The 19,103-nt window shown below is 42.6% G+C and overlaps 1 protein-coding gene across 13 annotated transcripts in view; it reads left to right on the top strand.

The window, feature by feature from the left end:
• Positions 1-19,103, top strand: part of FGGY (FGGY carbohydrate kinase domain containing) — a 413,290-nt gene that overhangs the window by 16,678 nt on the left and 377,509 nt on the right. For 11 of the 13 annotated variants that reach the window (XM_072730787.1, XM_072730782.1, XM_072730785.1 and 8 more), the window contains exon 2: positions 15,707-15,921. The exons of 1 other annotated variant lie outside the window; for it this stretch is intronic. In XM_072730787.1, coding sequence (XP_072586888.1) covers positions 15,718-15,921 — 204 coding nt within the window. In that variant the 5' untranslated portion in view covers positions 15,707-15,717. Of the gene's footprint in view, positions 1-336; positions 459-15,706; positions 15,922-19,103 lie in introns of those variants that run through there. One more of the 13 variants, XM_026006979.2, reaches the window with a different exon arrangement.

Raw genomic sequence — 19,103 nt, 5'->3', positions numbered from 1 at the left:
AATATGATGACATTGGAACAGTAGGAAACTGCCTTTCATTTTAAGAGAAGGGGTAACTGTGAGCAACTTGTAATGTTTTCTCCTATGTATATTGTTGGTAAAACCAATAGACAACCAGCTTTTATTACCAGATTAGCTCTTTACTTCCCATCCCAAACTTTCTTGCCATCCTATAGCATGTGTGATTTGTTTGAAGTGCTGTTTAGTTCTGTTAGAAGAGTGAAGTGGACAGGCATACTTACTGCTTATCTTTTTCTTTCCAAACTTAGTAACTGTCTGCTTGTAATACAACTAACTAAATAAATAGTGTGGGACTCTTGTACCTGAGCTCCCAGCAGAGTCCAAAGATCAGTTTTAAGAGGATATTGAGTTCCCTCTCAGATCCCTGGGACTGTTTGTGCACACACTGTCACCTAATTGCTCCTGGAGGAGTGGCTTTTTAAGAAATAGGACTGAAGGTAAGCTCACCTACTCGGGAGGATCGTAGCCTTAGGAAACAATATTATTGGTATGAAGTTATGTAGGGGAAAAGGAAGAAGGAAAAATATAAGAGCAACTCCCAAATGGTGGGTTTTCATCACAATATTTGTAGCATTGACCAAGCTTTTTAGAATTGCTGAAACAGTTTTGCAAAGAACAGCCTCTCAGTCCATGTCCCTCTTTCTTTTTCATGCTACATTTGAGCAACTTGCATGTTTGTTGAATCAGCCATGAAGTCTGTGGTTTCCTGTGGCACATTACTAATAATATTTATACAAGCTATTATTTAATGAACCATATATTTATCATAGGAACAGTATTTTGACCATCAGTAGGGGCTAAAAATGAGTCCTGTCTGATGTGGGGAACAAAGGCAGAAGAAAAATTATTACATTTCTTTACAGTCTGCAGTCCGTTGACAATTCCTTGAAACAGGCAGAGGGACATTCCTGTAGGGACTCAGCTGCCTTAATGTTAATACTTTGCTAGGGAAAGAGGCAATCTGAGGCTGACTCCCTGTAAGGCTGATCCTGTAAGTCTACTTTAACATATAAAAATTTCTCTGGAAACTTCCTTTATCTCTACCCCCCAAGATATGTGCTGGCAAACATCCTCCAAGCATATGACCTGCTGATATACATCTGAAGGGTCTCATGACTCAGGTTTTATTGAACAGTTATAAATGAGCTTTCCTAGCAATAGCTAGCCCCCTCAAGATCCTGGAAACCTTGTTTCCAAGATACCTGGGAGGCTTATGCTATCCCTGACCCCCTCTCAACTTGAAAGCCTATAATGAGCCACTCCTCATGACCCTGGTGCAGCTCTTTCTGCTCACGGGTCCTGTCCCCGTGTTTTAATACAAGCACCATTTTGCACCAAAGACATCTCAAGTAATCTCTCTTGACTGTCAGCTTCTAACCCTAATGTCTTTCCTACATTATTTGGCAACCACAAAGGACTTTGAATTTTCTCATCTGGACTCTGAGCCACGTTGCAAAATTGGCGAGTATTTTCTCTCCTCTTCATCTACTAGCATTTCAGGAGTTTTTCAAGGGGTGTGGTCTCATTGGAACACTTTCATGTGGATTGCGTAGGCTCAGTCTGTAGCCTGTGGCTATTCTATGGGGAGGAGAAAGCTTGTATTTGGCTGGAAGTTAGTACTCTGGCCAAGATGGTAATAAGACCCAGAAACTTGATGCCCTCTCTTTATTCCTGTCCTTATAACAAAATTGTCTGTCTTGGGCATGGGACAGCCACTTAAGTCACCAGGACTGCTGCCAATCTTAAGACTCCCATGGGAGGTTTCCTCCTGATTGATCTATTGTGATCTCCTTCACATCCCTGGTCTACTCACTTCTGGCCGCAGGACCTCCACTGGGAGCTGGCCGAAACCAGTACTCAATGGAATTAAAACCTAACTGGGGACCATTTCTTAGGGAAGTTAGCTATAAGGACTACATGGGTTAGAATGTCACTTAGATTGCGGTGGATTTCTATCTTTACTGTCTTCTGTCAATGTTCTCTACTAAATTATAAAATTGGGTAATTTCCCCTTGTAAAACTTTTCTAGTGTTCTCCATGGGCTAAAAAAAAGGCAGGGCAATAATGCAACCTTCAGGGCATAGGAAATAAGGTGTGCCCCTCACAGTAGGTGATAAAGCGGGCTTCAGGGCATAGGATGGCAGGCCACAGTATTTCATTCCATTCACCAGGCACCCGTCTGTAGCCTAGGATGCGATGGGGAAGGGGAGGGGTGCTGGCCTCCCTCTAACAGGGCCTTTTACTGCAGTAATGCCTTTGTGGTAAGGCAGGATGGTGATCAATAGCAATTTTTGTTTGAGGGATCCCTCTAATCACTTTTGACACATGGAACCTTTGACATACCCTGCATGGGACACCGCCTGGGAGTTAGGGTAAGATTTTTCGTAATGGACCTTCTCTACTTTTCCAGGAGCATGGCCTCAGTAGGCTCTTATTCAATCCCCAAGGACTCTACCTTGGGATGCCTTTTAACACACTGGAAACAATTTGGATTGCAAAATTTAGGAAAGGACTGAGCTCCTGTAACACTGCATGGCCTCAGTAGGATCTGTCAATTAGATCTCTTCTGTAGGAAACAGGGCAGAATGTGTTTGCCCAAATGTGTCTGGCTAGTAACCCCCCTCTGGACATATTGGATCATAGTTATCTAAATAAGCCTCCTCCAAATCAACCCAGGTCGCTGGAGGAAACAGGTTATCCCAGACAAAGGGAACTCTGACTCTCTCACAGTTCCACCTCCTAATCAATGTGGGGGCTTCTCCCTCACTCATTTCCTGGGTTAATGGCTATAACTGAAGCCAACTGTGGTTAGCCTACCTCAGGACAGGGACTTTAAGGAATATTCCCAAGTAGCTACTGAAACTCCTTTTGTTTGGGAGGAAATTCCCTGTTTCTCTAGCCCAACATGGACTGCCTGTTCCCCCCTTGTTGGCGGGAAAACATGGCATCTGCTCCTCTGTTAGACCTGACGAGTTCTAGAACTGGGAACCCTTTCTCTGCCTTCTGGCAGTACTTTACCTCTTCTGTCTTCTCATCCATCACTTTTTGCTTGGGCACCACCCTGGGTGCATGACGCCTGTATTGCTGGTTCCTGTGCCATTCTTGGCACCTCCGGCACCATGCCTTCTTCTCCCCTCTCTATCAAGGAGCAAAGAAGAGCAGCCCCTTGGACCTAACACCACCTACTCCAGATTTCCCCACTAGGGTCTGATAAAAATTGACACTGGGGAGGATCCAGGTGGAACATAATCCGTATTGAAACTAATTTACATTTGTTGGTTTAAGATAGACATGTCTTTAAAGTTAATTAGCATTAAATGTAAAATTTTTATTCTTTGAAGGCCAAATAAGCTCATAGTATTTCTTTTGTAATTTGTTAGCAAAGAGATGACTTAAAATTATGGTTAATTACAAAGATTTCCTGAGTAATTGTTAAGATAGCTTTCAAAATCTTTGGTAACCTGAAACTAAAGTTTTGCTTGGATGATAAATGGGATTGAATTCATTGGACATTTAGGTCTTTTCCAAAAGAATAAAGTGCTAAAGCATTGATTACTGGACATAGTTTTGTGCTTTTGACTTCTTATTGCAAAGAGACTAAGGATATTTAAGACTGTTAGAAAACATTCTTTGTGCTTAACTGATTCATAAATCTGCTATCTAAAGAGTTCTGGTGTAATAATTCACAATTGGTTGCTACTAGTTTACACTGGAGACTAAAGTTTCTAAGTGCAGAATTTTGCTAAATGTAATTAAGACTGATGGGAATAAGGGAAGCAAAAGTAGGAGATATGTAAGAAAGATAGAGGGAATGGGAATGCATTTTTATTGAAGGTAAAATAAAGTAATTTTGTTCTAAATGAGACTGATTATTTGGAAAGAAATGGATTGGGACAAAATTTGAATGTGAAGGAAAGTTGCAGAAGGTTTGTCAAGGGAAATCTTTGGAAAGGAGTTTTAGGTGTTTATCCTTTAGGTGTGATCCTTCCTTAAGACTAAGGTTGAAATGAATGGATTTTAAAAGTATAGAGGTATAAGATTGAAAGTCTGCTTTCTCTCTGTTAAAAGACAATTTTCTTGAATTGTTGGTCTGCTCTTCAAAAAAAAAAAAAAAAAAAGTAAACAAAGTTGTTTGCTCTTTTCTTTGCCCAGAAAAAACAGTTTCTCTGTTTTGCCTTTATCAGGTCTTTGGGGATCCCTAATCCTCTTTATGCATGTGCTTTAAAACTTTCTAAGGTTTTAATAAAGTTCCCCAAGATTTAAATCATGAATGAAATCTTGTTGACTAATTAGGCTTGTTTATTTGGTATGTTACCTTCTGGTATAAGGTCATCACTTGATATTTTGATTATTGAAATGTCATATGTCACAGGAATAACTGAAGTTTCTTGTCATTGGCATCATAATGAACTCTCATATCAGATCTTTAACAAGGTCCATTTCTGAATTTTTGTTATTTATAATTGTTCTTATTCCCTTGCAAAATGAGTTACATCTTCAAGGAGATTAATAAAAAGAAATTCTAGGGTAGGAGTTTCCCGAACTAACTAAAAAGCTACATTCAAACTGAACATGAACTAGTTCAGCATAGGACTAAATGAACTAAAAAGATGATTATAGTTTTGTACCTCTTGTTTGAAACATTGCTGGTTCTCTAATGTTTACCCTTTCAAGTTAAGAGAACATTCTCTTAAGATATTTCTGGCTTACAGAAACATGGTAAAGTATACATTTGTGAACAAATTGAGACATTTAACTTTTTTCTCTACCTGAACCCTCTGAAATTCAAAGGTCTCTCAGTAACTATTCTTTCTTCCATGGCAATTCTATACATTTGCATAAGTTCAATAAGAATCTGTTCTTGTAACAGGACATCATTTGAAACATTGGTTATTTTACCAAGGCTTTGACTAGAATATCCTATTTAAGAGACATGCTTTGGCCTCAGATATTACCAAAGAGCTTTAAGGAACTAAGGTTGTCTTTATGAAACATGGAGTCATAAAACCCCTTGGAACTGTTGGCCTGATACCTTGCTTACAGAGTTCCCAGCAGCCTCACAAGGTGAATGAAGAATGTCACTTCCTGGCAGGTGCAGGAATCTCAGGATATATTTGGGACCTCATGAAGAGGAATCCACCCACATCTACAGGTATTGTAGGCATGTCTGATGGCAAGTACCTGGCTTGGCTTCTGGGCCGGAGAGGCTACTGAATTCAACCTAGAGATTCCTTATAAAAAGTTCCAGCAAAGTAGATTCTGAAAGATCTATATGATAATCATTATTCTTGCTGAGCTTATGTAATTAGACCAAGTTTGTTAAAATTGGACTTGTTTAGTAAAAAATTAGTCTTGATTTGGCTATGTCTGGAAGTAAGGGCAATTTTAAAGAGAAAAATTATGTTTTGGTAACACACCTTTGCAGATTAAATCCTAGTTCTGCTTGTCTTTGAATGTTGTTTTGCCTAAGCTTGACAACTTGAAGTAAACTTCAGGGAAGTTGTCATAATGGCTCATGTATAGATAGTCTCTTTGCTTATTATTCTGTGGGGATATTAACAGGACCCCACAGGCATGATTATTTTGAACAGCTTAAAAAATGGGATTGATTCCTCAACAATTCTATACCTCAACTAGCACCTTGACCAATTCTGTATGGCTGGGATGATAGAATCACTCCTTAGAAGCCAAAGTATACCCCACTCCATGGGGTTAATTGTGGGCTTGTGGAGATTATGGATGGCCCCACTTTTTTGTAATTAGATTTGATGATGCACTTGCGGATACCCCTATCTCTTGAGACAAGTCTTCTCCCACTTGTCAGTGATTTCTTGTAATTAGGCTGGACCTCAGACAAATGGGCTTCTGATAGTTTTATCTCTTAGTCATATTTATCCTAGAAGTCACCTCTGTTGAGGTATAATTTTTTAAAAAACAGGCTTTAGCTAAGCATACAACAGCCCTCCTGGTAAAAGGAGCCTCAAAGCTCACTACGGGACAGTCCCTGACTGTAATGACTTCACATCAGGTCCGGAATATCTTAGAGACCAAAAGCCACCAATAGAAGATGGGAGGCCAACTTATTAAATAGTAGGCTATACTTATAGAGATGCCTGAAATATACTTGAAACCTTTCAGACTTTAAACCCAGCTGCAGGGATCCCTGGGTGGCTCAGCGGTTTCGCGCCTGTCTTTGGCCCAGGGCGCGATCCTGGAGTCCCGGGATCGAGTCCCACGTCAGGTTCCTGGCATGGAGCCTGCTTCTCCCTCTGCCTGTGTCTCTGCCTCTCTCTCTCTCTCTCTCTCTCTCTCTTTCTCTCTCTCTCTCATAAACAAATAAAAATTAAAAAAAAAAAAAACCCAGCTGCCCTTATGCCTGGACCTGATCATATTACTCTATAGAACATACCCGTTCAGAGGCTCTTGATCTTGTTTATTCTAGTCAACCAGATTTAAAAGGTTCTCTTATCAAAAGTGCAGACAATAGTTGGTGTACTGATGGCAATAGTTTCATGGAAAAGGGAAGAAGAAAAGCTGGGGTGTGCTGTAGTGCTCACTCATGCTTTGAAATTGCTAAAGCCTTAAAAATTATTTTTTTATACTGACCCCATATATGCTTTCCTAGTCCCACATGCCCGTGGAACAATTTGGAAGAAAAAGGGCTTACTATCAAGCCATAACTCCCCAATCAAGTATGGGCCTTAAATCCTTACTCTTCTTGAGGGTGTATACCTGCCTAAAGAGGTGGCTGTAATTCACCTCAAAGGACATCAAAGGATATGACTTAGAATCTAAAGGAAACAATTTGATAGACTGTGCAGCCAAGCAGACAGCACAAAATAAACCATATTAAGTCTTTTACCATCCTAACTCATAATAAAGTCCATAAGTCCAGTCTGTTCAGACCAGGAAATTCACATAGCCCAGGAACAAAGATATTCAAAAAAGCACAGGACTGGCTTGTTAATAATGAAGGAAAAAATATTTATACCCAAAAATAACCAATGGAAGTTAATACAGGGTTTACAACAGGATTACTCATTTGTGTAAAAAGGCCACGGAGATGACAAAAAACTTTGCTAAGAGAAATTGTCCCTAGATTGGACTCCCTTAATCCCTAGAAAGTGACAACAGACTGTATTTTATTACATAAATTCAAAAGATGGTCCTTTAAAACTGAATAGCACTTGATATCTTGACTGCAGTTAAAGGAGATCCAGAACTAGATGACTGTCTCCTAACAGGACCCAGTGGCTACATGGCTCCAGCTTGTGTCCATGGCTTCCCCCAGGCTGGATAGGCCACTGTACTCTGGATTTTGTTTTTTTGTTTTTGTTTTTTTTTTTAATAATAAATTTATTTTTTATTGGTGTTCAATTTGCCAACATACAGAATAACACCCAGTGCTCATCCTGTCAAGTGCCCCCCTCAGTGTCCGTCACTCATTCACCGCCACCCCCTGCCTCCTCCCCTTCCACCACCCCTAGTTCGTTTCCCAGAGTTAGGAGTCTTTCATGTTCTGTCTCCCTTTCTGATATTTCCCACACATTTCTTCTTCCTTCCCTTCTATTCCCTTTCACTATTATTTATATTCCCCAAATGAATGAGACCATATAATGTTTGTCCTTCTCCGATTGACTCATTTCACTCAGCATAATACCCTCCAGTTCCATCCACGTTGAAGCAAATGGTGGGTATTTGTCATTTCTAATGGCTGAGTAATATTCCATTGTATACATAGACCACATCTTCTTTATCCATTCATCTTTTGATGGACACCGAGGCTCCTTCCACAGTTTGGCTATTGTGGACATTGCTGCTATAAACATCGGGGTGCAGGTGTCCCGGCGTTTCACTGCATCTGTATCTTTGGGGTAAATCCCCAGCAGTGCAATTGCTGGGTTGTAGGGCAGATCTATTTTTAACTCTTTGAGGAACCTCCACACGGTTTTCCAGAGTGGTTGCACCATTTCACATTCCCACCAACAGTGCAAAAGGGTTCCCTTTTCTCCGCATCCTCTCCCAACATTTGTTGTTTCCTGCCTTGTTAATTTTCCCCGTTCTCACTGGTGTGAGGTGGTATCTCATTGTGGTTTTGATTTGTATTTCCCTGATGGCAAGTGATGCAGAGCATTTTCTCATGTGCATGTTGGCCATGTCCATGTCTTCCTCTGTGAGATTTCTCTTCATGTCTTTTGCGCATTTCATGATTGGATTGTTTGTTTCTTTGGTGTTGAGTTTAATAAGTTCTTTATAGATCTTGGAAACTAGCCCTTTATCTGATACGTCATTTGCAAATATCTTCTCCCATTCTGTAGGTTGTCTTTGAGTTTTGTTGACTGTATCCTTTGCTGTGCAAAAGCTTCTTATCTTGATGAAGTCCCAATAGTTCATTTTTGCTTTTTTTTTCTTTTGCTTTCATGGATGTATCTTGCAAGAAGTTACTGTGGCCGAGTTCAAAAAGGGTGTTGCCTGTGTTCTCCTCTAGGATTTTGATGGAATCTTGTCTCACATTTAGATCTTTCATCCATTTTTGAGTTTATCTTTGTATATGGTGAAAGAGAGTGGTCTAGTTTCATTCTTCTGCATGTGGATGTCCAATTTTCCCAGCACCATTTATTGAAGAGACTGTCTTTCTTCCAGTGGATAGTCTTTCCTCCTTTATCGAATATTAGTTGACCATAAAGTTGAGGGTCCAATTTTGGATTCTCTATTCTGTTCCATTGATCTATGTGTCTGTTTTTGTGCCAGCACCACACTGTCTTGATGACCACAGCTTTGTAGTACAACCTGAAATCTGGCATTGTGATGCCCCAGCTATGGTTTTCTTTTTTAAAATTCCCCTGGCTATTCAGGGTCTTTTCTGATTCCATACAAATCTTAAAATAATTTGTTCCAACTCTCTGAAGAAAGTCCATGGTATTTTGATAGGGATTGCATTAAACATGTAAACTGCCCTGGGTAACATTGACATTTTCACAATATTAATTCTTCTAATCCATGAGCATGGAATATTTTTCCATCTCTTTGTGTCTTCCTCAATTTCTTTCAGAAGTGTTCTATAGTTTTTAGGGTATAGATCCTTTACCTCTTTGGTTAGGTTTATTCCTAGGTTATCTTATGCTTTTGGGTACAATTGTGAATGGGATTGACTCCTTAATTTCTCTTTCTTCAGTTTCATTGTTAGTGTATAGAAATGCCACTGACTTCTGGGCATTGATTTTGTATCCTGCCACACTGCCAAATTGCTGTATGAGTTCTAGCAATCTTGGGGTTGAGTCTTTTTGGTTTTCTATATAGAGTATCATGTCATCGGCGAAGAGGGAGAGTTTGACTTCTTCTTTGCCAATTCGAATGCCTTTAATGTCTTTTTGTTGTCTGATTGCTGAGGCTAGGACTTCCAGTACTATGTTGTACTCTGGGTTTTGCCTGGATGCATGGACGCATTAAATCCATTACCAACCCAGCCAACCTTCCAAATTTAAAACATGGTGGATGCTTTCTGTGTCTTGTTCGTATGACCACCTGGCATTCACCTTTGTTCCCTCTTTGGGACTGGACCAGGTTGTTTGGCACATGGAAGCTCTTAATAAGGACATGGTCAAAGCCCTAAATGTCACTCAAAATAGCATTTCTCTACTAAATCTTAAACTAACACAAATGTGTAAAGCAGTTTTACAAAATAGTGTAGCATTAGATGTTTTAACTGCTACACAAGGTAGAACGTGTGCTATGACAGAAACAAAATGCTGTGTATACGTTCCTGATTACCTCAAATATATTTCTGTGTTTCTAACTGACATGGATACTCAAAATGGTGCTTTAAACAGTCCCTCTCTTTCCTTTAATGGTTGATTAAATTCCTGGACTGGGGAAAGATTTTCATCAGTTTTCAAAGGACTCTTATTTGCGCTTTTTTTTTTTTTTCTTTTTCTTATACTAATCTTGTTTTGCTCTTTTCTCCCATGCGTCTCTCCCTGGTGCGGGGACTCCTTCACTGCCGTAACTTCAAGCCAAGTTGACTCCAAGGGCCTCTGCTTTCATAACTCCTATATCTATATAAGCCCCAGCTGACCAGTGTTGACCCATAGGTAGGGACATCTCTCTAGCCCTATTAAGCAGGAAAAAGTTACAGAAGATGAGACCTTCTACCCTCAGCAGCCTTAAAGATTTAAGGGTCAAAATTGCTCAGATGGGAATGATTTGGGAAACAAAGGCAGAAGAAAAATTATTAAATTTCCTTACTCTCTAAAGCCATTGACAAGTCATTGAAACAGGTAGAGTAACCTTCCTCTAGGGACTCAGCTGCCTCAATGCTAATACTTTGCTAAGGGCAAGAAGCAATCTTAACCAGACTCCCAGGATCCTGTAAGTCTACTTTAACATAAAAAATTCCTTTAGAAATTTCCTTTATCTCTCTACCTCCCCCAAGATATGTGTTGGCAAACATCCCCCAGGCATATGACTTGCTGATATACATCTGAAGGGTCTCATGACTCAGGTTTTACTAAACAATAGTAAATGACCTTTCCCAGCAATAGCTAGCCCCTTCAAGATCCTGGAAACCTTGTTTCCAAGATACCTGGGAGGCTTATGCTATCCCTGACCCCCTCCCCACTTGAAAGTCTATAATGGGCCGCTCCTCATGCCCCCCCCCCCCCCCCCCCCGCAGTTCTTTCTGACCCTCACCTCATGGGTCCTGTCCCCTGTGCTTTCATAAAACCACCTTTTTGCACCAAAGACGTTTCAAGAATTCTTTCTTGGCCATTGACTTCAAACCCTAATGTCTTTCTTACATCACCATCCATACTGGGGACTCGGATAGGAGGCTGTTTCTGCCTTTTGAAGATCTTGCAGACTGACAAGTTAGGTGTCCCAGGACTCGTGTCCAGCACAGCTTGAATTTTTCTCTATTGTTTTCTTTCTTGTGGTCCCCACAGTCTGTGTTCTCATTTCTGTCTGCCTATCACCATCCCCGTAGCCCTAACAGTAATTTGTTTTTAGAATATTCATCTTTGCTTAGAATGAAATAGAACCAAAGTTCTGAACCTCACCTCATAAATTGGGCTTTGCAGCCATTCCAACTTAGCCTCGAGTCCCAGTTCTTCAGGTTTTGTACTGTGTGACCCTAACCACCTTCGTTGCTAAGAACCTTAGTCTCCTTAACTGGAAAATGAGCTTATACTGCCTACCTCACAGAGATGTTGCAAGTAGTAGATGGAATCACAAAATCATGTGGGTGATTTGCAGAGCAGAGTTTAATAATTGATAGTTGTTGCTACATTTGTTGCTGCTTGTTATTGAAGAAGTTAACAAAGAATTTTGTTTTCAGTTTTAGGTTGGTGTTGGGGAGAGAGCCCTACACTTGGCCATAGAGGCTGGGGTTCAAATCTTGGTGCTGCCATTTACAGTTTGTAAGACTCGGGTAAATTTCCCCATCCCCCCTGAAGTATAGAATGGTGATAGGTTTACCAGCTTGGTTGAGTTTCATTCGGAAGAGATTAAGGCCTATGTGCAAGTGCCCGACATACAGACACATCCTACTCCTTATTATTTTTTTTTCTTGGCCAATTAGAAAATGGAATGTTTTCTATTTTGCAGTTATTTTTTGAGGAGAGGGGGAACTGGATACAGTTTAAGTCCAGGACACAGCAGAGGACTTGTGACCCAGGAACAAAGGGCATAGAGGGGGAAGGCAAGGGATATGAGTTGCAGAAAATTCTCTGGCAGAGTTTTTAAAACTCTCAGGGTCGAGTTTCAGGGAAGCCGCCCAAGGGCTTGAACTTACTTGCTTTCCTGCTTTCAGGGTCCAGGTGTGGAAACAATCACAAAGAGATCACTTATAACTATAGTAATGGGAAACATGGTGAACCTGAAATATTTAATTAGGATCTATTTCTTGGAAAAACATGAACTGGGAGGTGTGTGTGAACAATGCTGGGAGGTGTGGGGCCCTGGTCTCTGTGGGTTTGATCATTCCTGACCGAAGTCTTGGTAACATGGTCTGGAAACTGGTGGTTTTGCAGAGAGAGGTAGCCTGGCCTGGGGAAGGGTCAGTCTCTGTGGGTGGGCAGCTTGAGTTCTGAGGTAGCCAGTCTTAAACAGCATAGGCAGGGCCTTGGCAAATAGGCATTTAATAAATGGAGGAGAATCGGGCAATATAGCACCCTAAGAATGGTTGGGGACTTAAGAGCCAGATAGAATGGAATTGCTGTCAACTCTATTACTTATTAGTTATACAACAGATTGTGGCAAGGTACTTTACCTGTCCAGAGCACAATTTCCTCACCAGTAAAATGGGGATGATATTAGTAATTATTATCTTCAAGAGTTGAGGTCGGGATTAAAAGTATGGCAATATTAGCAAGCTGTAAAACAGAGCACTAGGGCCACAGTAAACATAATGCCTTTTATTATTCCCTCAGGTTAGGTTTTAAAGGTATCCACTGAGTCACAAAGACTCATCGAGTACCTGCTGTGTGCCACACACTGGGTTTGCACAGGATCTAGCCGTGATCCTGGTCTCAGAGGAGTTAATTGTTTAATAGTAAAGCTCCACTCTTCATATGCGGTAGGGGCTCTCCTGAAGGGTGGGCACTTTCCTGTTTAATGAAGTCAGGGATCCAGAAAACAGAACTGGAGAAAGCCCTGTGTCAGCTGCAGAGTAAACCTCTGCCTCTGGATTTTACTGGAAATCAATTGGGTGTCTGGGTAGTGGGTGATAAGATGTCCTGAGATGTGTGCCCTGCTGAGGAAGATAGAGTCAGAAGGGAGCAACCGAGGCTTATGGAGCTGGGCCAGCCCCATGGAGAAATCTGTCTTGTCACTGGGGCTAGCTGGAATGGGGTGAAGACTGGGAGATGGCTGGCCAGTCTAGGTAAGCCGGAACATTTGTATGGATTCTTCATTTCCTTTGTATTTCCTTGTTTCTCCCTGAAGTGTTTAGCATAGTCTTGGAGAGTGGTAGGCAAGGGCAGAGGGTTATAGGCATGCTAGGATTAGTGTTAGGAGCAGCACTCCTAGGCCTTTACGCTGGACATGGTGAGAAGCTAGAAGAGGGCATTCCAAAGGAGAAGATGTGAGTGTGGGAGGTGGAGCAGCTGGTTTGATCAGTCTTCCTCCTGCTTGCAGATAAAGTTGAGGAAGCTCTGGGCCAGGGCACCATCCTGTTTTGTCCTTTACGGTATCCTCAGCTTTTATTTTATTTTTTATTTTTTTAATTTTTTTAATTTTTTTTATCCTCAGCTTTTAGCATGGTGCTTGATACCTGGCCCAATCTGCGTTTCTTTGGATGGCAGTCATGGATTGCAAGATGCATTATCATTTCATATACCACTAAGTAAGAAAGACAATGCTACCAATGAATTGCGAGATGCCATTGATTGTAGGAGTCACTGATTTCAGAGAAACAAAATGTAAAAAAAATGAGTGTCCTAGAATTAAAGTGGTTGTAGGCATCCAATAAATATTAACTGGATGAATGAAGCATACAGAGATTAGAATGCAAGCAAAACACTAGTTCATATAAGTAGAAAACTAGGAATTCAAACTGTTAAAGGATAAGCCCATTCACCCGTGTTTTCTATTGATTTCATCGATCTGGGTTTGATTCAGTAAACATTTATTGAAAATTGATTCTATACCAGACACTGTTAGGAGCTAGGGATACAGAAATCAAAGTTCCTTATTTTTCAGGTTCAGGCCAGTAAGGGAGACGGACCTGGAACCAAAAATAAATGACGTTTTAGAATGGTTAAGATTTGAAGAAAGTAGGGACACTGTATTCTTGTGGCACCAAGTGACAGAGAAAGGCAAGGGGAGATGGTTGAATTGGAACTGAAAATATAAGTCTGAGGTCACAAGAGAGGGGGTTAGGTAGAGAAGGGCAAGTGCAAAGCAGTGGGGCAGCCCTGAGGCAGGTCAGGATGAGGAGTCTCTGGACATCTGGAGTTTGGTGTAAGAATGGGCAGGATTGCGTTTGGCGAGGCCAACCACAAACAGGGCCTGGGATGCTATGCCCAGGGCATCAGGCTGTATTATAGCCACCCTGAATCCTGAGAAAGGACCCAGCAGAGGGATGGCTCTGAGGAGTCAGGGAGGGCAGGGCTGGGCTGATCCTTCCTTCAAAGGGAGCCGCTCTTCTTGACTTGATTTAAATCCTCTATGAGTAAATGGATTGAAGAAAAGGAGGGAATGCAGAGCTTGACCACTGGTGCTATCGGTCCTGTGCAGCTCCTGAAGCCCTGTACGCGAGGGAGGCAGGGTGATGGGGAAGTGCAGAGGCTGGAGCCGGAGAGTTGTCCTCCGCAGCCCTGCTGAAGGTACACGTGCTCACTGTGGCTTCCCCGGTTTCCTCTCCCACCTGCCAGGGAGCCTGCAAGCTGAAGGGGGCAGATGCCGTTGGGGAATCACTGTGATTAAGTCAAAAGCAATCACTTTTAATGAAGCTGTTTTTGACTGGGATGAATATCCAGGAAGCAGTAACTGAACATCTGCGGGCTGGCTTCGTTTTAGAGTCCCCAAGTGTGACCTTGCCAAGGAAACATTTACCTTTTTGAAATGGAAGGGCTCAGAACACTTTCTGGGTTGAAATGAGACTCGGGGTGCTAAGCCTGCCCCAGCTCACCTGGGGAGTTGTAGCCTGTTCACCAGCGTGGCTGTCTGGGGGGCTTGTTCTTGCTCTGCGAAAGGCTGATCTGGGAAATGAAAGCCTCTGTGAGATTTCTGTGTCATGTGGGCTAATCTGACCAGAGGGACTGAGAGCGGCACTGAAGGCCAAGGAATTCCTGAGTGTTCTCTGGTCAGATTGCCTCGTAACTCACAAGGGGTCTGTAAAGAAAACAGATCGTCTGACAAATTCCTGATCCCATCCCCTGCGAGTCTCCTTCCCAATTCCCAGTCACTTCGTGACTCGGCTGCGGTGTACTCACCTCTTCTCCCAAGCAGCCCCAGGCTGTTAAGAATGAACAGGAAGGGCGTGGGACTTGACAGTGCACAGATGGGAGGCCGTGGATCCAGGCCGCTTCACTTCTCTGGGACCTGTTTCCCCATCCGTGCACCATGCATCACTGGAATGTACATTTACTCTCTTAAGCGTGTGGACCTAGCTTTAAGAGAGAAGTTATGTATCTCTTGGAGTCTCCCCCTGAGGACCTATAAATTTAGAGATTTAAGTATGTTCTCCTTCCAGAGTCACAGTGAGGAAAAGAGCAGATGCGTGTACTTTTCACAGTGTTAGGCATGTAATAGGTGCTTAGTAGATCATTCTTTGAATGGAAGGTTGACAGGATAGATGAGGTTCCTTTTTAGTACTGTGGCCACTGTCCTCATTTTGATTCAGATTCTAGGAGAATAAATACATACTGTTATCTCTAGATTTGCTGGTTTCCACAGCCCGTATTCATCCATATAGCACTTTTCACCCAGTATCACAACTTTGGGTAAATGATTATGTAATTCGTAGCAGTTTAACATCTGACTTCCTCCCAAGAACGGAAACTCCGCATCTGAGGCCTTGCTGGTCTTGTTTACGCACCGCACTCAGTGTTTTTGTTGGGTGAACGAATAAGTAAATGGTGACTGGTTGGTCAGCTGTGCCTCTTTTATTTTCACTTGCAAGATATTTTGGGCTTGATTTTGCAGACCCACTTGGTCTTCATGTGGTTTTTGTCCTTGATCATGGCAGGTGGAGGGACCATGATGCCTGGCGGAGATCAGGAACCAGGGAGCTACTATGTGGGTGTGGATGTCGGAACAGGCAGTGTGCGTGCGGCTCTGGTGGACCAGAGGGGCATCCTTTTGGCTTTTGCAGACCAGCCAATTAAGCGATGGGAGCCTCAGTTCAACCATCATGAGCAATCGTCCGAGGACATCTGGGCTGCATGCTGTGTTGTCACAAAGGTATGGCCACAGCTGTGGCATTCTATCCTTGCATATGCTCCCCTGCTCCCACCGACTGAGCATGTCTGTTTTGCACACCTGCTACTGGGAACCACTCCCAACCAATGTTGGGACGCTTTAGATATAGGCCTTGCCTTTTGGGATCTCACAGTCTAGTGGCAGAGACCAGTAGACGACAGCTACACTATGCCTCGGTAGGTGCCGGGGGCTCAGTGGCTGTGGCTGGAGCTGAGGAAAGGACAGCTTGGAGGGGCTCACGTGGACAGGACCCAGGATGGGGAACAAGCAGAGGATTCCATCACGTATGACTGAATGTGGAAGAAGTCACTGATAATCCTAGCTAACGTGTCTTCACGTGTGCCCAGTGGTGTGTAAACTGTATTAGCATGCATCGTGCATGTGAATCCTTGCAATGACCCTATGAACATAGTCCTGTTATAGCCCCTATTGTATTGAGGAGGAAACAGGCTCAGAAAGGTTAGGTGACTTGCCCAAGTTCTTGCAGTTGGTAAGAGGCAGAGGCAGGACGGGAGCCTATGGAGGCTCAGGCTGACTCCACCGCTGTACTGTCAGTCCTGGACTCTCCTGTCTTCCACAAAGACAGGTGGGGGAAGCTTGTTTTGTTCAGAGGCAACAGCATGTGCAAAGGCATGAGTGGCACGTGCACGTGGTGTGTTTTGAGAAAGCAAGGACATCGAGTTGTGCCAGACAGATGTTGATGTGGAGTGACGTCAGCTTGCAGTTTGCCCACTGGCTCGGGAAAGGAAGTGATGCTCACTTGTCCAACTTGACTGTTTGGTTTGAGTACCTGGTGATCAGGAGGGACAGAGGCACTTCTGTCTTTTTCCCTTTCAGAGGGAAAAATAAAGTCCTGGTTACTTTTCCCTCTGTTCCTAGTTTTGTTCCTTAAATATTCATGAAGGGCTTGGTAATTTGCAGATGGACAATTCACCATTCTGTCCATATTGATCAGTCTGTTTAAACTTTAATGAACTCTGGGCTGCTGTTAGTGCCCCCAGAGAGGAAGGCAGAGAGAGGAGGTGGGGGTGGGCAGTGCTGGAGCATCCTATAGGAGTAAAAGTGGGGGCACATCTCTTCTGCCTGTTTAATTTTCTTCCTCCCTCCCTGCTCTTGGCCCCTGCCGTGGTGAGAATCTTCTACTCTTTGCCCTTGGGTCTCCTTTGTTCTTCTAACATATAGCCTTTCTTGCCATTAAGGAAATTGTCAAGAAGAAAATATAATCCCCTGATGAAAAGCTACTTTAAAAAAGGTCTGCTCTACGTACAGCTTGGTTTAATGGTAGATTTTTAATCATCTCCCGGTGGCGGCCAGCTCCGTCATCAGTGTGAGCCCCGAGAGCCCCATGAGTGCTGTGGGCATTTGTCCTAAGTGAGGCTATCTCATTGAGGCTATTGCAATAAAGTGGCTGGGTCTTAGGCTGTCTGCTCACATGGGGTATGTCTATATGGCCCTGTGCCAGAAGCCATAGGATAAGCATGACACATCTTGCAGCTCATTGCTGGTGTGAGGTTTAGAGAAGGAAGCATTTATTTTTTTATTTTTTTATTTTTTTAGTTGAGGAGATAGCACACCTTGGAGTATAGATTCTAGAGCCAGACTACCTGGATTGACATCCCATTTCTTTCTTTCTTTCTTTCTTTCTTTCTTTCTTTCTTTCTTTCTTTCTTTCTTTCTTTCTTTCTTCTTTCCTTTCTTTCTTTTCTTTTCTTTTCTCTTTTCTTTTCTTTCTTTTCTTTCCTTTTCTTTTCTTTTCTTTTCTTTTCTTTTCTTTTCTTTTCTTTTCTTTTCTTTTCTTTTCTTTCTTTTCTTTTCTTTCTTTCTAGCGAGAGAGAGGCAGAGACAGGCAGAGGGAGAAGCAGACTCCCTGCAGGGAGCCCGATGTGGGACTCGATCCCAGGTCTCTAGGATCACGCCCTGGGCTGAAGGCGGCGCTAAACCGCTGAGCCACCGGGGCTGCGTGACATCCCATTTCCAACAGTCATTAGCTTGTCATCTTTGACAAGTTACTTCAGGTTTCTTGCTCGAGTTTCCTTATCTATAAAATGGGAATGATAATTGTAGCTTATCTCCAAAGGGTTGTTGTGAGGACTGAGTGAATGCATATACAGTGCTACAACAGTGCTTGGAAATGAGTAAGCATTGCGTTCCCTGTGGTGATGATGATGGTAACAGTAAGAGAAATGGGTAGCTTGTGGAGAATGAACTTCTAAGATGAAACACTGAAACATCACAGGTGCTTTTTGGAAACCTTAACTCACCCCCTGTCTGGTTAGGGTTCTTTGTATGTAAGACTTTGTCAAGTGCTAGTATAGGGCAAAGGGTGATGTAGAACACAGTCTGTCCTTTCTCTTCTTTTTCAAGGACTTCAGGAAGAGTTTGAGAGCAGTTGTACTACTTTCCTTTCCCTGGGTCATTCACACTGCCTGAGATAGTTTTCCTCTTATTTGAATTAATAAGAACAACAGCAGCAAAAATAATAAGATGATGATGATGACAGCTAACCTTTCTTGGGCACTCATTATGTTCCAGGTACCAAGCTGAATACTTGATATCCATCACTTCATTTTATCCACATGACAGCCTCTTGATGTGGAGCTACAGCTCCAAAACAGAATAATAAAAACCAACCTCAAAGACATGAGCTTTGAAGGGTTAAGTAACTGCCCCAACATCACATGATTAATATGAGCAAGGGGTGGACTGCTACCACCCCACTTGTGCTCTCCCCTTTGCCCCTCTCTCCAGCCTCATTTTGCTCCCTGTGCCTCCTGCTTGGAAATCATATTAAGCTACCTAAAGTTTTTTTTGAATTTGCCACTATGTAGGGAACCTTGAACTCACCCTGTTCATTGTGCTAACCATACTGAATTATAAGTGCCTTTCCCTGACTGCTCCTATAAACAGTGTGTGTCCCCTGAGCAGGGGTCACGTCTTGTTTATCCATAGTTCCCTAGACTGCCTTGCCTCTGATAGGCCCAATTCATGTTTGTTGAGTACATGAATGGATGAAATGTCTCTGTTATTTTCATTATCTGGAACATTCTTCTCTTCTTCATGTGCCCAACTCCTGCATGGGTACTTACAAGGTAATCTTCAGCATAACTTGCTCCTGGGAGCCTTCCCTGATGACCTCTAACATCCTCTGTCCTCCCTTGCCAACC

Source organism: Vulpes vulpes, chromosome 12 (assembly GCF_048418805.1).
Source record: "Vulpes vulpes isolate BD-2025 chromosome 12, VulVul3, whole genome shotgun sequence".
In the NCBI taxonomy this organism is placed as follows: Eukaryota; Metazoa; Chordata; class Mammalia; order Carnivora; family Canidae; genus Vulpes; species Vulpes vulpes.
This window is presented reverse-complemented; position numbering and strand designations above follow the sequence as displayed.